The sequence below is a fragment of the Heliangelus exortis genome, chromosome 7, assembly GCF_036169615.1.
Source record: "Heliangelus exortis chromosome 7, bHelExo1.hap1, whole genome shotgun sequence".
NCBI classification, from domain to species: Eukaryota; Metazoa; Chordata; class Aves; order Apodiformes; family Trochilidae; genus Heliangelus; species Heliangelus exortis.
Window position 1 is genome coordinate 11,117,582 of NC_092428.1, and position 20,984 is coordinate 11,138,565.

Consider the following 20,984-nt stretch of genomic DNA (forward strand, 5'->3'; position numbering starts at 1 on the left):
GCCTACCTGCTCCAATTCCTCCTGAGACAGATTGCTCTGTGCTGGGTCCCATGACAGTAGCCAAGGTAGGTAGGTATAAACACCTACAAAAGCAAGGAAGCAGCCATTAATCAGAAAGGTAAAACCATCCCTGAGAGTAGTCAGTGCAGAATCACAGCAGCAAGGCAGAGTTTAGGCTATGAGCAATAAGACAGTAACAAGATATTATGGTAACATTGCTGCAAGGAAGGTAGAAATAGGACATAAGGATTGACTAAGATAAAATAAGAAATTATTAGTTGCTGTGTTCAGAATAAAGGGCTGGAGATTGCAGAGCAGCTAAAGAGAAAAGAGGGCAGCCATACCCATATCCTTCCACGGACATGTCAAATTCCACAAATGATGGAGCCAAAGAAGTGCTGTGGAGCTGGAAGTTTCGAGGTGATGTCATGGAGATGAGACTCACTGCAATTTGGAGTGATGATGCAGATTCCTTAGACACCCCAGGGGAGATGCTGACAGGCACAGCTGTCTGAGGATCACTTTTATTATCCACCTTGTCCTCTCCTGAACCTACAAGACCAACATAGCACCTAACCCAATCAGTCTCTGCTAGTCTTTTTGTCTTAATCACAGGCTTCGCCTGTATTAAATTTGTCACTGCAAAAAACAGCACTGCACACTCTTTGAAAAACACATACTCATCAGCCTGCAGAAATCCGCAGTGATAACAAAAATATTGCACTGAAGGAATTTCAGAATGGGAGGATAGCAGGAGAAATGAGCTTACTGAAGTGATAGCTATATTCTTTCCCCGCACATCTTCAGGTAATTCCAAACTTTGCCTCTAGTAAAAAAGATTCCTGACCAATTGGTTCCATTTTCTTAAATACGGACCATTCATTTCTCCCATATCAGAATGGTTACAACCAACACATGAGGAAGGATCTGAGGAATGCCTGCTTAGAATGTAAGACCCAAGTTTGCACCATGCTGTATAAGGGATTTCATAGGCACCAAATACTACTGCTGTAACCTTTCATCTGCAAAATATGTTAGCACAGAGAAAGAACCAAACTCGGGTGGAAAATGGCCTGCACAATCAAGGCAGACTACTAGGATATCCTAAGGATTACAAAAAGAAGGGCTATTAATTCACATTTTCATTCTATTTCTAGATATAAACCACAGGGTAAACATGCTGCAAAACCAGGAGATAGCCCTGTTGGTTTGTAGAATAAGATTACCATTTTCATAGATTTTTATAGATTGCTTCCCATCAAGGTTTGAGTCTATATCAGCATCTGGCTTCAGCACACATGTTCTAATTTGATCTCTGCTGCTTATTAGATCAGCTCAGGTTGGTCAAGTACCACCCCACCTGGGCAACAGCCAGTGTAAAACACCCAGGCTGTGGTGTTATACTGTGACTGGCTTGGAGAAATCTACTTGAACAGCCATTTCCTCTCTTTATGGAGACATCTACAACCCAGCCACTACATCAGCAACAGGTTGCTTATTGTGTGCTTACCTTCATTCCAAGCTTCATTAGCTGAAACACTCCCCTGACATGAAATAGCCTTGGTCTTGTTTGTGCTGGGACAAGATACTAGTGGCAGAGGACCTCCCAACCACAGAAACTGCCTAATGTAAAAACAAAACAAAACAAAACAAGAAAAAAAAAAACAAACAACAAAACCAAAAAACCCAAAAGGATGAAGAAAGGATGAAGAAAGCAACCAAAAGAGGAAAATAATCAAGACAGAAAGCCAGACACTTTGGGGCTATAGTGACAATGCAACCCCAGATTAGCACTCTGGAGACCAACTTTCTTGTTGGATACCAGATTTTAAAGACATCCCAAATAAACCAAGGAATATTATTCATTGCATCAGCACATATATTTGTTTTACTTTACACTTCCCCTTGAAACTGAAAAAATTAAAGGTTTATTTTCTTCAGCAATACTTCTGAATTCTACAGACAAAAATCTACATTGTATTTTTTAGAGGGGGGAAGGGAGAAGGTTCTGGTTGTTGGGTTTTGTTTTCTCTTTTTAAGCTTATGTTCCATTTTTGAGTAAAACATGTCAAATCTTCCACTACATATCAAGCTTCAACTTCACTCTGACCTCTGTTGAGTACTCTCATGCCTAGTATTTGTTAGCGTTACAGAAAAAAGTAAATCCTCAAAGTAGAAACAATACAGACTGAGAAACAAAACTACATGATTTTATTTCTGCATCTGTCATTAACATGATCCAATCTAAGAGGAAGTAACTTTTATTCTTCAGTAAGCAGCTTCTCCATATGAATACCAGGAGAGAATAATCCCAGTTATTTTGTTATTACTTAATTATTTACCATTCATAAATAGCTTTACAACTCCTGCAGAGATGATGTAGCAGAACACTACAGACTCATACAGTTTTCAGTAAGTAAGCATATAGCTTGTGATCAATATGTAATTAAAACATTTGAAACAAAAGTCTAAGAGTGTTGCTGAATTAGAACACTACATGATGTATCCAATTATCACAAAAACATTTAAAAGAATTGCACCATTCAAGCAAATTTGTTTTGCAGATAGAATCTGATACCTTAACACATCTGGCTCAATAGCCTGTGATGCAAGCTTCTCAAACACTCTAGTGAGGGGCACATGGAGTGGATGGTTCTGATTGCAGAAGGCATCCTGACAGGAAGTTATGATGGTGCTCAGCAAGCCAGATCCACACATCACCTGGCGACTCTTTTCTGACTTCACCAGGGACAGGATATGATCAACCAAAGCACACTGGATTTCCTGTGAGAGCTGAAATGGACACAGAACAAAAGTCAGTGAGGCTGGAGGGCTGGAGCTAAACTGCATGGTGACCAATTTTTTTGTGAGTTTTTTTGTTTGTTTGTCGTTTGGTTGGGTTTTGGTTTTTTGTTTTGGTTTGGTTTTGGGGGGGGGGGTTTGTTTGTTTGTTTGTTTTTTCAGTTGTCAAATCTCAGGGTTAAAAATCCATCCCAGAAAAGAAGTATCTATGTCCAGAGACTCAAGTGCAACTGCATGGCTGTGCTATAAAGCTCTGCACTTGAACGGGGTGTGTATATCCATCTGAGTTGGTGCTCAGCCACCAACAGTTGATCTTCTCTATTGTGACACTATAGTAGTGAAGAAAAATAATCTTCCCCTATTCAAAGAAGGGATCACCATCTGGGGTAGGTTGTTAGCTCCCAGCTAACAACATAGTAACTCAGAATGTATTTAATATCAAGCATGTGGAGAGTGATATAGACACGATGTACTCTTTTTTTCTAAACATACTGTTCTTAACAAAACTGTATCTGACTACATTATGAAACACTCAATTTTAAGCACTTCTCTATATGTTTTGTTGAATTTAAGCTTTTCTTCACTAGTAGTCTTAAAGAAATACCTCAGTTCTCATAAATTATCTTTGAAGCAATTTGTTCCAAATAAGGAATGGAGCCAGTTCCACTGACCTAACAAGATTTCACAAAACACTAATTGTGTATCACATATTTAAACACAAATCCTACAAAGCAAAATGTTTTCCACCTCCAATAATTCTTTGGCTTTCTCATATGCTCTTCTAGGAAATACCTATGTAAATTATTAAAGCAAAGGGCAACAATATTGGCAGACATGCATAATGGAACACTGGAATTTGATTTTATAACATGGATGAGAAGCAGCTTCACTGGATTTGAAATAAACTAGTTTATTGAGTGCAAAGAGGAATTGAGCTCTTTTGCATCCAGACCAACCTAAAAACCAGAGCAGAACAAATTCAAAGCCAACAAGAAATTTATTTTCAAAGTGCTCAGCAACCACAAGCCCCAATTGCAGCACTTACACAGTACTATTAGCAAAATTCTATCCAATATACAGAATATATTAGTTTTCTAAGCTCCACAACTTTTTTGGTATCTGCAGGGTGAGTTCTTTGGATAACATTTTCTTCTCTCTGAATAGCAACCTGTTCCAGTGTCTCACCACCCTCATGGTGAAGAACTTCTTCCTAACATCTTATCTAAATCTCCCCTCTTCAAGTCTGAATCCATTCCCCCTAGTCCTATCACTACCTAACATCCTAAAAAAAAAAAAAGTCTCCACAGAGCCTTTTCCTCTCCAGACTGAATAAACCCAACTCTCAGTCTGTCTTCACAGGAGAGGTCTGATCATCCTCATGGCACTTCTCTGGACACATTCCAGCACCTCCATGTCTTTTTTGTAATAGGAGCTCCAGAACTGGACACAGTACTCCAGGTGGGGTCTCATGGGAGCAGAGTAGAGGGGGAGAGAAGAGGGCAGGGCAGAGATAAACATGTAGGATGATAATCTTGGGGGAACTGACAAATTGAGCCTCGTTAGGGTTAAACCAATGTGCAACATGCTGGGAAGAGGAACAGTGGAAAAATTCATGCCTAAACAAGAGCTAAAACTAGGGGAACAGGGAGAAGAGGTGGAATTTTTGATAGATACAGGAACTCCTTTCTATGTTTTGAATCAAGAATTGATACCTGTAATTAGTGACTCTGTAAATGTGACAGGGATTACTGGTCAATCGGAAGAGGCACATTTTCTGAAACCTTTACAATTTGAATAAGAATAACTAATTGGAATACACTGATTTTTTTATTTGCCAAATTCTGCTAAACCCCTGCTGGGTCAGGATTTGTTAGAACAATTGAACTCTAATAGTTTTCAGTCAAGGACAAATAGAATTCAGACTAAAAGAGGACCAGCTGGATGAAATAATGAGTCTGGCCCTAATGAACTCTGAAAAATCTGTTGAACTGACTCCCAAAACTGAAGTAATTGTTAATCAGGTTTACCCAGGGGTGTGGACTTCCAGCATCCCAAAGGGTGGGAGAAAAAAAATATATTGCAGTGCTTACAACAGTAGATCTCTAAGAGGGAGCAAATCTGATATGACAAAACCAGTATCCATTGAAACTGGAAGTTCACAAGGGAATAGAGGGACTGATCAATAATTTTTTTTAAAAATGGGCTGTTAATAGAATGTGGATCAGAACATAACAACCTAGTATTGCCAGTGTAAAAGCCAGATGGAACTTAAAAGGAAGTGCAGGATAAATAAAATTGCTAAGGATCTGCACCCTGTGGTATCTAACCCCTATACTCTGCTTACTGAACTAAAGTATAATTAGGTATCATTCTCTGTATTGGACCTACAAGATGCATTCTTCTTCTTCTGCTTGCATTTGGCCAAAGAAAGTCAGAGGCTATTTGTCTTTCAATGTGAAAACCCTACCACAGGTAAAAAAAAAAACAGCTTACTTGGACAGTATTGCCCCAAGTGTTTGAAAACAGCCTGACAATTTTCAGAGTCCAGTCAGCCTGGGAACTTGAAATGTGGGATCCTCCCCCTGGGGAGGGAGCACTTCTACAACACGTGGATGCTTGTTTGCATCCAATGAACTGTTAGCTTACTGAATTACCTAGGACTAAATGGTTATCCAGGCTCTCAACAGAAAGACCAAATGGTACCATGGCAGGTGATGTACCTTGGACATGAGCTATCTGGAGGACAATGAGAAATTGGAAATTAATGTCAAGAGACAATCTGTAAAACCCCTCTTCCTCAGATGGTAAGGGATCTAAGGACATTTCTAGGAATGACAGGTTGGTGCTGAGTATGGATTTACAACTCTGGGTACTCCAGTCAACCAAACCTGAGTCCCTGGAATCCTGGCTCATGGACAGTAGGAGCTGTGTGACACAAGGTGTCCGGAAGGCTGGATGTGTGGTCCCTCTATTGGAGGGGTACAACCACTGGCTAAAGTTGCCATCATGCATTGCCCAGGTCACCTGAAGTTCGACACTGACCAAGTACGAGGTAACAGATTGGCTGCTTGTAAGGCTAAAAAGGCAACAGAAGAACCAAAGGGAAAGCAGGTTTTGGCCTTGATCTCAGAGAACAGAATTAAGATTCTAGATGAACAGGGAATAGTTCGGTATTTCAAATCCAATCAGAATTTGTACAAGAATTAGGAGGACAGATTCCTTCCTGTCCTGGTTTGGGCCAGGGTAAAGGTGATTTTCTGTCTTGTACTTTTGCTTTTAGAGCAAACACTTTTTGAATTAGAACATAGGGAAAAACCTGTGTACAATAATTAAGTAAGTGACCTAGTAATGTGAAATATGCCTGAAAAACAATCCTAACACAGATAATTGAGTTAAATTAGAGACCACCACAAAGGAAAAATGCCAGGAGATCATTGGCAAAATGATTTCTCTGAACTCCCAAGAAAAGGGGGTACAGGTACTTAGAAGTGCCAACAGAGAAGGATGGCCAGAGGCAGACCCTTGCCAAACTACTAAGGCAAGGGAAGTCTCAAAGATACTCTTAAATGAAATTATCCCTAGGATTGGGATACCCTCATGAATGTCATCAGCCAGGGATTTTTTACAACCCATTTTACAGCAGAAGTCATACAACAGATTAGTAAGGTGTTGGGGCATTAATTGGGGATTAATTGGCAGTTATATACCACTCTATTCTTTTTCGTGGGTCATTTGATTAAAAACTCTTCAGGATTGTCTTGGGCAAGTGCAGTGGTGTTTTGGAAGTTGAATCTGTCTATTTTTTGCCTGTTACCATAATTGGAGAATGAAAACCTTCCTATCCTTGTCTCAGTTAATCAGCCTTTTGGGTGGATTTTCTCCTCTCTGTCCCACAGTAGGGGCAGGGCATGACCGAAGGGAGGCTTGGTTGGTACCAGCTGGGCCCAAACCGTGACAAGGACACCTTAACTCTCAGCCAGTGTCTGACTTAGGACCCCCTGTAACAGTGGTCCCAGTTTGCCTGACCTATTGACAGCAGCAATACTAAACAGACACTGTTAGTAATGATTTCTTGAAAAAGAAATAAAGACTTGAAAAAGAAGAAAAGATGACTGCACTTCAATACATAACTGAAATTGCTAGAATTTGTGCTCTCACCCTTCATACTTTTAAAGAACATTGCCATCTACTGGTAGTCTGAGAGGCTTTCTCATATTCCTCAGCCTTAGAGCCAACCCTGATTGGTATTTTCTTAATGACACACTTTCTCATCCAATTTGCCATTGTATTTTTTTTTTACAGAATTAATTACTGTAATTTAAAAAAAACTCACTAACTGCAGGCTTGGTTCCACTACAAAGAGTTGGGATGTGCAAGCAGTTAGCTGCATTCTTACCTTCCCTAGCTCTGGATGAACAATGTGGTTTTATTTAAATCCCTCTGAATGTAACTCAGCTGTATCCAAGTATTTTGGACCAGATAGTAGATCTGTAGATCCAGTGTAGGCAATACACTCCTCTAGGCAATATACTCGGCCAGAATTGGTGGGTGTTGGGAAGGTTTGACAAAGCAAAGTAGATTCTAAGCTGCACTGAAAGTTCATGGACTTTCAGGACTTACTAACCAGAGTGTTCTGGTTGCTACGTCCATTAGCAATATTTTAAACAGCTTTAAAGGGAATTCTGCACTTCTGTCTTTGCAGTAATTAGTATGGGAACAAGACCCATGCCCTGCATCAGACAGGTATGGAAACAGCCAAAAGGATAACCAAAAGCCTTTTTTGTTCTTATATCTGTTGACTCAGTGAATTTTGTGCTGCTCGTGCTGACAGTGATCTAGGAAAATATTAATACTTCCACATCTGCAAAGAGTAAGCAGTTTGTGGAAACGAATTTGCAGAGAAGTAGCAGACACTGTTTACTTGGCTTTTTGCTATGTCCAGACTCACCTGAGCGTGTCCCTCTTTGTACAGCTTTGGCAGCAACCTCACCATGACACAGACAGCACCTGGATGTACAATGGAGCAATCTTTCATTTCCCACCTGCAGGAAGTAGATCCATAAGACTTATCACAATTATTATTAACAAAAATAAAAGAAGGCTCAACAATGTATCCAGCAGACTACAGCATTAAATCCTCCTAGCAGTAACTAGGCTCAGCACCTGAAACTAAGCAAACAGTACAGATGACCTAGAACACCTGCAAGCCCCCTTAGAATAAAAAAGACAGGACATAACCTGCTCATAAGCTCACATCTCAGGAAGCTGCATATTCAACAGCATCTTGAAACAAACCTTGTCTTTGAAGGTATTTTCAGTGCGGAGAACAGATAACCAAAAGGATCTGTCTGATTCATGAGTCCAGAACTAATCTTACATTTTCTGTTTTCAAGCACTTTGTAACTGTTCAGGCAATAACTTCTGTACTTTCAACCCACAATTTCAATAAGCTGAGATGGAATATCTTGACAAAATTACTATGCCACCCTTCTCTTCCAACACCAGAACCTGCCTACTCTTGGAAAAGGAAATAAAAAATCTGTTTTCTTTTTTGCTATGTTTCACCTTTGTACATTCAGGTACAGGATGGAACTGAGGCACTAGAAAAGACCCCAAAAATTAAGCCACAGCACAGCAGCACCTCTACTTTAGGCACTGCGGGCTTATCATGTTCAGAGTATAATCAGCATTTCTGTGTGCAGCTCTGAACTGGAGTTGTGATATGCACTGTCAGAAGAAACATCTTTCCCAAAGACATCTCATGAGAAAAGCAACATCTGTAATTAAACAAACAAACAAAAAAAGAACCCCACAAACAAACAAACAAAAAGTAAAGCACAGTATGCTTTATAGACTGTATAAACAAAGGCTAAAACAGTGAGCAGTAAAAAAAAACTTTTACAAGGGACCAAAAGGAAGTAAAAAAAAAAGCTGGCATTAATATGTGAGTCACTTCCAGAGCGGCTTATCTGATACCTGAGAGCATCGAGTTATGTGTAGAACACTGCCACACAGTGTCAAACAATTCTTACTGCACCCACAAGAAAGAATGAAAGAAATCACTCATTTGCAATATTTTTTGTGTATTGAATCAAAATAAGCACATAAATATTAATAAATACAGTAAATATTTATTGACACAGCAGCTCCAGTGTGGACATGTACACCTGTACTTGACATGAACGTGAATGAGCTTTTAAATGTTAAACAAGAGAAAAGTACACACTGAAAATACACTCTATTCCTATATCCACCCAAAAACCTTAGCTACCTTTGAAGAGAAAATTCCGGGCCTACTAGAATCAGAAGAATCAAAATTTACAGTCTGTTTTCTGCGGCTGTGCTCCCCAGAGCAATTCATTTTTAGCCTAAGCCACGGTATTCAAGGACTGACTTTCCAAACTTCCAGTCCAGGTCAATCTTCCATCTATAGCACTAACTTAAATCCAAGGTAGAGCTACAGACACGTGATGTGGAAGAAGACCTCAAAAGTTACAATATGCAGGTTTTTCAGAACAGCTTCACAGGACACAGCTGCATAGATTTTTGATGTAGTCTTAACTACCTGCAAAATATATATAATTTTATACAATTCTTCATTATAAGGGGCAGGCAGCATTACTATTCCTTTTCCAATTTTTTTCTACTTCAGATGTATTGGATATATGAGGGAGAGTGTGTATGTCTGCACACGTGTGCGTGGGGGAGCATTTAAAATAACAAAATATTATTTATTGTTAATCTACCAGATGACTGGAAACAGCTTTCCACATAATTGAAAAAGTTAAAATCAGCTGAGGCAGATTCAAGCAGAGACTAAATGTAAAATTCAGGTCCCAGCAATTCTTTCCTTAGAGCTCAGTCCTGCTCCCACACTGTGTGTGTCAGAACTTGCAGCTCTTGGGGGGTCTGTCCCACTGCTCCACTGAACACTAATGCCCCAACATTTACCTTTCAAAAAGAGATTATTTTTGCCATCTGGAGCGTGGGAGTTTGGACTGAGGCACAGATGTGTTTCTTCTAGTCAGGTTATATACACTTTACCTCAGTTAACCTCAGTTTACTACCATACAAAATGCACCTATCAGTCGTACTTATTTTCTGTAGTAAATACTTACTTATCTTCAGGATTTCCCCATAGACTATAGGCAGAGATGGGTAATTTGTTTCCTGGTCTTTGGAAAGCAATGAAATGTTCTTCTTGAGCTTGGGGTCCCTCCTGAACATCTCTTGATGTCTCTCTGATCTCTGGCCTTCTCTCCTTGAAATAGTTCTCCTGATGGAGGGTTCCTTTGGCCATGTGATCAAGAAAATTCAGAATTCCTATGCAGTTCTTTAGCCACATTGGGAAAGGTTCTGAAATGCAGAAAGCTGCATCCAGGAATTCTTCAAAAGTCCTTGTATTCTCAAGGCTCAGGGGGATTTGCCATTCCCCTTGTGTACCGAAGCATCCAAGTGACCCGAGATCCTCTGCCATCTTTTCAAAGAGACCGTTCCTCTGGAAAAAATTGCTGTTGACAAAGTCCAGGTGCAGGGCTGCTGTTATCCCCTTAAGAATATAGAAAACAAGCTCCAATATGCAGTTCTGTCCAACTGCTGACCACAGCCCAGATGGAGGGTCCTGCAATGCACCTTCCATGTCTGAGAGAAGGGACAGGAGGCCATGGAATCCGCTGCAGGTTCTAAAAGCTGAATGGCTCTTGGGACTCTCCAGTATTCTCAGGAGTGACTGCAAACATTGGGAAGACAGAAGAAATATGAAGAAATTAAACCAAGAGACAAAGAAGCTTTATTCCAGGTATATACCAAAATTCTTTCACTGAAATTTTACTCTTTGAAGAAAAAAAAAACCACAACTTGGTCAAAGTAAATGTCGCCACTGCACAACTTTTCTCCTCCCTTCCCCCATGTATGCAAACAAAAAAAACCAAGATTTGAATGCACCCTCAGGAGCAACCTATGAGATCAGCCAGACAGGTAGGGAGCAACGTTCACAGGAGTAAGCAAAGTAACCATATTTCCTGCATTACATATCCAAATCAGTTTGGCCAGAGATAGTTTCAGACCTTTAGCTACTCTTCCACCTGTCTTCTCAGACTCTTTCAAGAAATCTGCCTTTTTCTAAAATAAATGAAATCAGAAATTGAATTGTAGACAACTTCATACAAAAACTGAGAAGATGACACAACTTTCTCTTGGCAAGTCTTCCTATATCCCTGAATACATGAGCCCCTACACCAAAATTTTGCTCACATGACCGAGCAGCCCCCTTCCCAAGAGGCATTGTCACAGGATGGCCCAAAGAATACTGCAAGCAGCAGGCCCTTCTTATTAAGAAGGGCAAGAATAATTCCTTTTCTCAGCAGAGGTTTTTTTAAACTTTGCACAACACTTGGAGGGAAAAGGGCATAGTCAGATCCCAACATAATGAAGTAACAAGATTTTCTCCAACTTCAATGGACTTAAAGCTGATTAAAAGTGAGTGCCACCTGACAATATTGCACAAGCATAAAAACCAGCCTATATCACTTGTAAATTTTGAATGCTTATGGACTTGCATTTTTAAAACAAATCTAGATGAGTCATTAAGGTGTAGTGGTAGAAATGAAATCAGCGAGAAAAAAGAGCATGAAAAGAAACAGACTACTGCATTTGAGTAGAATCCATCCAAGGTGTTTGGTATGTTGAGCAATTCATTTTGCATATATCACAGAATAACAGAATCATTGGAGTTGGAAGGGACCTCTAGAGATCACTTATATTCAACTCCCCAGACAGAATCTTGTCAAATGCTTTACTATAAGGGCAGTTGGCAGTTGCATTGCCAGAAACACTTTTTTTGTTGTTTTTTCTCTATGGTCATTGACTGTTTTATAATTCAATTTAGCTTTTTTGATCTAGAAGTGCTCTGTGTTCCACTCCTGACTCCTCAGCTGCTTGCTTACTAATGAGTTTATATACTGTCACTTTCCAATGGTTCTCTCCTAGATTTTCCTATACTTTTTCCTTCTAAGGAAACAATAACCTCTTCACATTTTTTGGTCAAGTGCTTAAAATAAAATCACTGAACTGCAAGCAAGACTTTAAACACAGATTTAGGAGCATTATAAGGCAGAGTAGTGTATGGATTGATTAGCAACGCACAGGTACCATCAGTCCTCAGTGTCAAGTCGAGGAAAATCAAATTCATGTAGAGATCCATCTACACAAAAAACTTAACTTCTTTAACTCAATGACAAGTCTACTTAAAATAGTGATGTGGAATTACAGCAGGTTGCTGGAACAATGGATTTAACCAAGAATATGATGTCATATCAGTGTTTCAGATAGTGATAAATAAGGTCAGTATGAATGATTTCAAACAGTTCTGTAGAAATGAGAGCTTTGAAGGCTTTGCCATTTCCAGATTCACAGAATTTAGGTGCCTTCGCAAAATCTAGCCCTAAATTAGTATCCTGTATTCAACACTGCCTCCTATCTCTACCTGCACTAAGAGATAAAGGCTCCACCTTGAAGCTAGAAAATAATTTGTCCTCAGGCAGAATTCAAAGGAGGTTGGCCTAAGCCTGCACCAAGGAGATCATTACCATGAGCAGATTTGGGTTTTTTGTATACCTACACTTTCCCATGTAGTCCTTTGCATTGTCCTCAGGTGCGAATGGTACCCACAGTGTGGTCCTGAAAATTCTAAATTTTAGTTTGCTCTTTAGTCTCTTTCATTTCTACTGGAGTTTCACCCTGAGTCAGTGTATCTAAGTTCTGGTTCTGGTGCCATCAGCTTTGAGAACTCCTATTTCCATATGTCCACCCATATGGATTAAGTTGTAATGGAGACATATGTATTTCATTTTTCTTCTTTGCCATGACTCTACATCTTATTTCTGAGGCAATGAACTTGTTTTCATAAACAACTTTTGGAAAAACACAAATACAACGCTCTTTCAGGCACAGTGAAGTTTTAAATTGAAGGCTGTACCTTTTCACATGGGAAAGGTTTAATTTTACATACAAAGTTTCCCAACAGATATCAAATTAAACAGGTTCACTTCACAACCTGCCGAAGAGGAATGCTTTCTAATATAAATATATCTCCCTCTAATGGGATTTAGGACTGTGAAAAAGGGGGAGGGAGAACTGAAGGGGGGGAGGAAACTCCATTGCTGTCATTCAGTTTTGCATGATAATGTATCAAACCAAGCAGACACTTCTGAAAAGGGAGTAAATTTAATAACTCAGAGTTGAAGTTGTCAGGATGGCTTTATCACACTTCAAGAAGGTCAACAGTAACCACATTTTCTCCAGCTGTAACTTAGTGAGAATTTAATCGCCTGTGAGCTAGTATTCCTGTCCTGAATCTATAAAACTGATGTCTGCTGGAAACTCCCTAACTCAGTTAACATTAACAGAATTTAATTCACATTCCATTATTTGTTATTCCTCATAATTGTCCACGTGCTGTGCTGGAATATGGCAGTGCTAATTACATTTGGTCTCAGGCTTTAACAGCTAAATATATATTAGCATATCAATCTAAATTTGCGTGTAACACAATCACAGTCCCAATGGATGTAGATAATAAATTCATTTGCTTACATTATGCTTTGATACAGTTATCATTTGTCAAAATTAGACACTGAAGTTGCATTTATTTTCATATTAGTTTGGACATAATACCCAAATTTCCACAAATATTGTTAAAGTTTACTGTTCCAAATTAAAGCTATAAACTTTGTCACATTTTTTGGTTTTTTTGTGTTTGTTTTGTGTTTGTTTATTTGTTTCTTTTGAAGTAACATAGTTCTTCAATCACAGAAGCAGCTGTTATGGTTTGATGAAAGGTGAACTCAGTTCATACATGGCAGAGAAGCTAGAATGAAACTTTAAATCAGTGCTTACAACACTCCTGCTTTTCACTTTGAGGTCTATGATCTAAACAAAAATAAAGCACACTGATTCTTTCTCCTACTTCATTGCTTATGGATCAGACCTTCTGTATAAACAACGGAGGCTATGAATAGTTCTAATTTCTTCCTCCAGACATTCATAGGACTCCTTCTTTCCATTATCTCACATCTCTTTTTCCCTGACACTGGTGTATGTGAGAGATGAAGAAATTAAGGACAGTGAAGTTTTAGCCTTGGAAACTTACCAGAATCAAGCTGTTCATCTCATGCCTACCTTGCCCCTTACAGTCTTATCCCCTTACCTCTTCTCACATCCTCCCTCCACATCCCTTCTTTCATTCAGATTTGTTTCTCCTTTTTCTGTCGCATTACACAGAATTGCTCATACAATTGTGCCTTTTGCCATTTCCATTTCTTCATTGTGCATTGCTATTTAAGTCTTTAAAACACTTCACGATCTGATACTGAGAGAAGGAGTTGATCAAACACATATCACTAAAAATCAAAGCGCCCATTTTACCTGAATCAAAAAGCAGTCCATGGCTCTTTTTCTCTTCTGCACTTACCTTCTTGGAAAAAAAACAGTGCTCGGGGACAGACTGAGAACAATTTGTCACAAACCAAGCAGTTTTCAAGAAAACCACAACCAAAAGGGAAGCCATATTAATTACCATCAACAGATCTAGTTTTAGGTGTAATTCCCCTTGAGTAGAAGAACAGAGGGCCCCAATAATAATGCTCATATATTCTTCATAGTTGAGAACTGATAGCTGCTCCAAGATGCTTAGAGTAGCACTCCTGTAGCACTCATCATCCAAAAATATCTTGAGATATGGCACCATTCCATAGTCCTTCAGAACAACTGGGGACAAATACAGTATTGTTTGTTACTTAATTTATCCTTTACTTGCAGCTTTCACAGGCAAATTTTTAGTGTTGGCATGAAGTGCAACATTTCTACAAATACAGCAGGAGAGGCAAGAAGCACTTGTAAGCTAAAGACAACACAAACTGAACAGCATAAGAACAATTAGGGGTAAAGTGATGAATAACCAGAGTTTCTAATCAGAGATGACAGCTTCCCAACACAATAATGACTGAAAAGGGAAAGGTGTCTTATTATTTTTCAGCCTAAACATCCCTTTAGTTTATGAATGGGACTGTTTGAGAGTTTGTGATAACATAGTTGCACTATGTAAGGTGCTGCAAACATGATGATTCTAGGATTCAAGAGTGAATTTAGTGGATTCCAGTATTCAAGAGTTCATTTTCATATTATTATAGTCCAAAAGATTCCCCATGTGTACCCTTCTTAGGTATGCCAGGACTAAATGTATGAGCATTACCCAGCATGCATTTGATTCTATCAAGACTTCAAAGATAGATATTGCAGAAGAAAATCTGAACAAACAATACACAAAACTCACATGTACAGTTGTTTTTTTCCACACAGTAAATTTGTGTTTTCTGTGTAAACACTACAGGAGTATCCACAGGGATGAGATAAGCAGGGTAACTACTGGGATAAGGCTCATTTTGAGGAATAAGTATTTTTGCCTCCTTTCTTTCTGGTGTAAAATTGTTAGTCCTACAATTCTAGATTTTGTCCTCCATTTTCACTGAGGCATAGAAGTTAGAGAATTTGTTGTCGTTTCTCAGATGCATTGTGGCCACTTATCACCAAATATCACAAAGTTAATGCAGTCATATGTCATTTCTTACCAGTATTCCTCACAGACCCTGCTGTAAGGGCAGCCACCATCTTCAGCATCATGGTGTTTAATTCCTTCTCAATGCCTTCTTCCAGATCAGGCAGATGGGTTCCAGCTGTCAGTATATTAAGAGACATAATTCAATTTATATAAGACATGGCTAACTGTAGCTAAAATATATTTGAAACAAAAAATAGAAAAAGGAAAACTATTTCTCCAGCAAATTTTAGTTTTCTCTGAAGTATTACTTACAGCCTGTCCAAACCCTGAAATGAGCAATAACATACAGACAGGACATTTTCTAGTCATCAGAGTCTACTCTGGGGCTGGGAGATACAGATCTAATTCTATGCTCTGAAGACCAAATCTTCTGTATGACTATAGCTAATACTGGTAGTGGTAATGCTTCTACTTCCCAACTGATGTAGTGTTACCTGTCTAGTGATGCCTGGTAGGAACACATAGAAATGAAATAATGCTAAAGTTTATGGCCTATGAAGTTTTAAAATATTACAACAACAAAAAGTATTTCAATACTTGAACTAAAAGTGAAGAACAAGCCCTGCCCCTCCCACCCCCCCAGCATGGTTAAAGGCAAACATTTCCATGATCACAGAGTAGCTTATTTATAAATCTAAAAGTCTTGAAGTATGAAGGCTCTAGAAACCAAAAGAGGGAAGTGGTGATCACTTCACAGTGTTTTTCCACCTGTTACTCTTTATCTGTGTGTCAAAATTTACAAAACACAGTCATTCAATCCCTCATTGTGTAAAATTTAGGTCGATGAGTGACCTAAACCAGTGAAATGAATGCAAAGACATCAAAATGCCAATGCATCAGTCCATATGCAAAAAGTACATTTCAAGAATCTTTTGTATTTATCGGGATAATCATTGTCTAGGTACTCTTGTACAAAACTTTCAGTCTCTGATATCAATACAAAAATAAGTGTCCTTGCAGGTAATGGGTGCCTGCACTCCAGAACTTCTGTTGCAGTTCCTTCTGTTGCTTAGAATAAATGTGTATAAATAATTCAGTTGTCCTTGCTGCATCAGACATTATACCTGGTACTTTGGGTCCCTCCTCATATACTATGTCACTATTACAATGATATTTAAAGTCATTTCCCAATTCATATAACACAAAAAATTTTCCTTGTTTAAAATAACAGTTATAAGCCTTTAAATATGTTTCAGTTCATATTTAAATCAGTTGTTTGCCACAGTTGCCACACCAGGACTATTACCCTCCTGTCTGCATAACAGGAGATAACTGTATCAGATGCAAATGGCTGGTAGCAATTGTGGTTAATACATAGACAAAATTCAGGAAACTGCTTTTTTTTTATATACCAGGTATATACCAGTCCTCAGGATTAAGTATTATTTTCAGAGGAACTAAGCACTGTGGAAAACTCACTCTCTTCTCCACTCTCATGCTGTCATGCTGGAGAACTCCAAATTAAGAACTGTCCAGAAGTGTGGGCTGAAAGGTACACTTGAGAATAATTCATTGTACACACTGGTGTAGAATAGCCCAGGATGGTTTAGGCTCATGAATAGAACAATGAACAACTAAAATTTCAGAAAGCACCCATCTTTATGTCAAGAATTTAGGCCATTTAGCTTGAAGACAAAATCTAGCTACTCAGTACAGACAATCTGTAAATAGACTGCAGAAAGAAATTTATTCATTCCTATTGATCTGCACACTTCAAAAGTCATCGTGAATGACATTAAAATGTACCTGATTTCCTCAGGATCTTGGCTTGCTTCCTCAGATATGCCAGCAGAAGGCCTAAGAGCCCAGAGTCACGGAATATGTCACTGAATAACACGTCCTTCTCGGTCATGCTGAGAAGGCACCGGAGAGCTGTCAAGGTGCAGAATGGCACCGTGTTTTCTTTTATCAAATGCTGAACCTTCTTCAAAATTTCATGGGGGACATAGGACAGTTCTAGCACTATGGACTCCACCAGTCTGAAGAACTGGACTTGGACTGGGTGTGGTTTTAAATGGATTACATCAGTAAACTGGCTGATAGGCTGCAGCGTCCATTCCAGAACAAAGAAGTTCATTGTGTTCCAGGCCCATATGGTACAAATGGCTGCCAATATTCTTCTACACAGGTGCTGATCATTACTTTTCTGGAAAATGGACTGCAACACCTGAAAAGCCTGGAGGTTTTTCACTGTCATTCCTGTGGGATAAAACCAAGTAAGATCATTTTTACATCAATGCTATTTAAGACTGCAAGCACCACAAAAATAATGTTAAATCATGTCTGACAGTAGAAGCAAGAGTCACAGACACAAGGGATGTGACTGGGAGGCATGGTCTCATCTTTGGTTCAGACCCTACAGGTGACACAGTTCAGTTCCATGTGGGTAGCCTTCCGGTTCCTGCAACATGAGGCACCCATAACCTTCTGATCTATTTCAAACTCCTTCCACCATCTTAAGACAAGCAATTAATAGAGTTTAATTTGTCTATGACCCACCTACATAGCCACATATTTATAAACATATATATGTCTATATATATATATATATATATACTGTACCAGATGACCACGTTCGTTCAAAATCAAAGTGTGGTAGTTGAGGGTGTACAATATTGCCTGAAACTTTCAATTCAGTTTTCCCACAGGTTGTAAGGCAAGTCAGCATGTCCAAGATCTCATCCAAATAGGGGTCTCCTTCATTTTGCTCCAAACCCTGGCATCTGGGAACAAAACTCAGGACAATCATATGTTCATGCCTTCATAATACAAACATTTTAGATGTGCCAAGCACACCCATTTTACTCACTGCTCCTTTATTTTACTTCTGTGACTTGTTCAACAATCTTGCAAACAGCAATTTGTGACCATAGTCACATATTCTGAATCAGAATAAAACTTACAAAACTGAAGAAGAAAAGTGAAGTGACATTGAAAGAGTCTTCTGAAGAAAAGGAAGATAAATGTTGGAATGTACTTAAAAAAAATACATCTCAACACAGCTTATTTAAAAGGGAAAAACAATCTGTAGTAACTAAAGAAAACATCACCAAAAACCCCAAAACTTTTTCCAGTTTTCAGTTAAAAATTTTGTTCCACCCAAAAATAATCAGAAATCATACTTATTTATATCTTTGGTTTTCTGATTCAAATCACAATCCTCTAGATACAAACTACAAAATATCCCTCTTCAGTCTAAAGTACTGATCAGGGACCAAAGTTCTTGCAAGTGTCAGAAAAGTACAAGAAAATGCAAAGCCAGAATGGAAACAAAATAGATGAGAAGATCTGGAGATGCTCTCTTCATAAGATATTAAAGGAAACCAGAACAAAGCTCCTAAGAACTTCTGGGCAAGTGGTATAACAGTGTTTTGACATAGCAAACTCAAAGCCTGGTTAGAAAATGGAGGGAGACAAGGAGAGTGAAAAATTCTACTTTGTACCTTTGATTAGGATAACTAGTGGAGATCTCTTCTGGTATGTTCATATTTATCTCAGTTATGAAGAATGTAATCATTTCAGATATAAGTTTGGGTGGTCTCCTTTGTTTGACTGTTTTCTGCACAGTAGAGATCAGCTTTGCCTCCCTAGATGACTGCCCTCCTGGATCAAGAGTTCAGCTTCACTGAACATTCACAAATGTTTCTGACCTACACTCCCCCAAGTACTAATTGCTGAAGAATCTTGTGTTTGGAAAGTCCCTATCCCATCTGTAGGTTAACTTCTCCTACTGTTCATTTCCTTTATGGTTTCAGCAGCAGAAGGTATGTACTGCTTCCCTTCCTAAAATAGCAATGAAAGACCCAGTATCAAAGTCTTTATTACTGGTTTTACATCTGCACAAGATTACCTACATGATTTGTATTTTAAAGCAGACCACCATGCTTTCTGAAAATGAAAAAAAGTTTTAGTATCCTCTAGAAGCCCACTAAAACCCTCTCTGCTTACCTCAGCAAAATTTTCAGCAGGAGTTGGTAGCCACCATTATTTTCAAACTCCATTAATAAAGCTGATGATATGGGATAGGAATCTTTCACAAAGCACAAGACAATACTGGCAGCTTCACACACATCACAAGCAGGTAGGGTATCAGCCAGTTTAAAGAGATTCTGAGCAGCTATTTTAATGCAATCCGCAGCTGTGGAAAAAAATCATAGCCTGTACTTAAGAACTGATAGTCATACAAGTTCCAAGTTACTAAAAAAATGGAATAAAAAGTTTGAAAATTAATTGCCAGCAAAAGAGGAATTAGGTAATTCTTTCTCTAAAAAGAAAAGACAAGACTATATATGAACATCACACTTATTTCAGAGGCTCCATGAAGAGCATTTCTGGTTTTAAAGTGGCATGCACATCTTTGCTTAACCCTCAGAAGCTGATTCAGTCTCAGGAGCATAAGCTTCCAACCCACCTATTCACCAAAATTCACATACAGGGAGCTGTCTGAGTACAAGGTAAGTAGAGTCTGATTTATATAATTGTCTTGTACCAAGTCAATCACACATTCTGTGCAAAGTTCACAGGTTAATCCTTTTTTCAATTAAACATATGTAGTGGGGTATAAACATCTTGCTCTGAGTAATGAAGCCTGTTTTTCTTGTCCAATCTGATGTCCAGTCCTTCCAGGACAGCTTCAAAATGTCTAAATATTTTGTTTAGATATTTTTTCAAAATGTCTAAACAGTTCAGTAGTTTCTCAATCTTTTAATCTCATCCAGGAAGAAAAAAATATTTTAAAAAATTAAAGTATCTGTTGTCACTTCATGACAACTCAAGTGAGTTACTTCATGACAACTCAACTTTGACACTGTCAGGAACATGGTGTGATCCTGGGGGAGCCCTACACAGGGACAGGAGCTGGACTTGATGATCCTGATGAGTCCCTTCTAACTCAGCATATTCTATGATTCTACAATTCTATGAACTCTGGCAACACCCTCAACCCTGTATTTAGTGTGAGTGAACCTTAAGCTCACACATTCAGTCACACAACTTAAAAACAACTTCTATACATCTTGTCCTTGCCTACATCATTGTGATCAGGTAAGATTAACTCCTGCCTGTAATTTTATTTTTGTCTAGAAAATAATTCAATTTCTAGATGGCTATGAGTACTAAATAGAGTGTGTAGAAAGCCAAGAGCCTGTGCTTTGCAGTTGACTGACTAACAATGATGTAGAGATAAAAATCTGTCCCAGGGTGACTCTTCTTGAGAATTCATTCCCAGTAGAGCCATGAAAAGGAGGAGAAGACAAATTACTAAACCAGACCTTGTAGGTACACAATGCTGTTTTTCGTCTGAGCCTTTGAAATTGTTTTCAACACACGACCTGTAGGTACTTTCCAAGAGTGGCTACACTGGTCCCAGAGGGAAGCAGTTGCTATAATCAATGACTGAAGCTTATCAGCTGCCAGAAGTTCCTCTACAGCTTGTTCCTCTTTGTACATGTTAAGCATTATCTGAAAAGTGAACAAATATCAGCTACAAGAAACGCTCTACAAATATGTGAGAGATTAAAAAAACCTCATTGTGAGAAGGGACTGGGGGGTGGGGATGGGTTATAGT

At 38.8% G+C, this 20,984-nt stretch overlaps 1 protein-coding gene across 4 annotated transcripts in view; it reads right to left on the reverse strand.

The window, feature by feature from the left end:
• WDFY4 (WDFY family member 4) overlaps nucleotides 1-20,984 on the reverse strand; it is a 133,828-nt gene that overhangs the window by 101,419 nt on the left and 11,425 nt on the right. For all 4 annotated transcript variants that reach the window (XR_011726795.1, XM_071748783.1, XM_071748782.1 and 1 more), the window contains exons 7-18: nucleotides 20,689-20,878; nucleotides 19,367-19,556; nucleotides 17,981-18,141; nucleotides 17,165-17,617; nucleotides 15,429-15,533; nucleotides 14,378-14,568; nucleotides 9,921-10,531; nucleotides 7,751-7,844; nucleotides 2,579-2,793; nucleotides 1,511-1,623; nucleotides 345-552; nucleotides 7-83 (exon numbers count right to left, since the gene is read on the reverse strand). Coding sequence is in view for 3 of the 4 variants with exons in the window: in XM_071748783.1 (XP_071604884.1) it covers nucleotides 7-83; nucleotides 345-552; nucleotides 1,511-1,623; nucleotides 2,579-2,793; nucleotides 7,751-7,844; nucleotides 9,921-10,531; nucleotides 14,378-14,568; nucleotides 15,429-15,533; nucleotides 17,165-17,617; nucleotides 17,981-18,141; nucleotides 19,367-19,556; nucleotides 20,689-20,878 (2,608 nt within the window). In the remaining variant the exon portion in view is untranslated. The remainder of the gene's footprint in view (nucleotides 1-6; nucleotides 84-344; nucleotides 553-1,510; nucleotides 1,624-2,578; nucleotides 2,794-7,750; nucleotides 7,845-9,920; nucleotides 10,532-14,377; nucleotides 14,569-15,428; nucleotides 15,534-17,164; nucleotides 17,618-17,980; nucleotides 18,142-19,366; nucleotides 19,557-20,688; nucleotides 20,879-20,984) is intronic.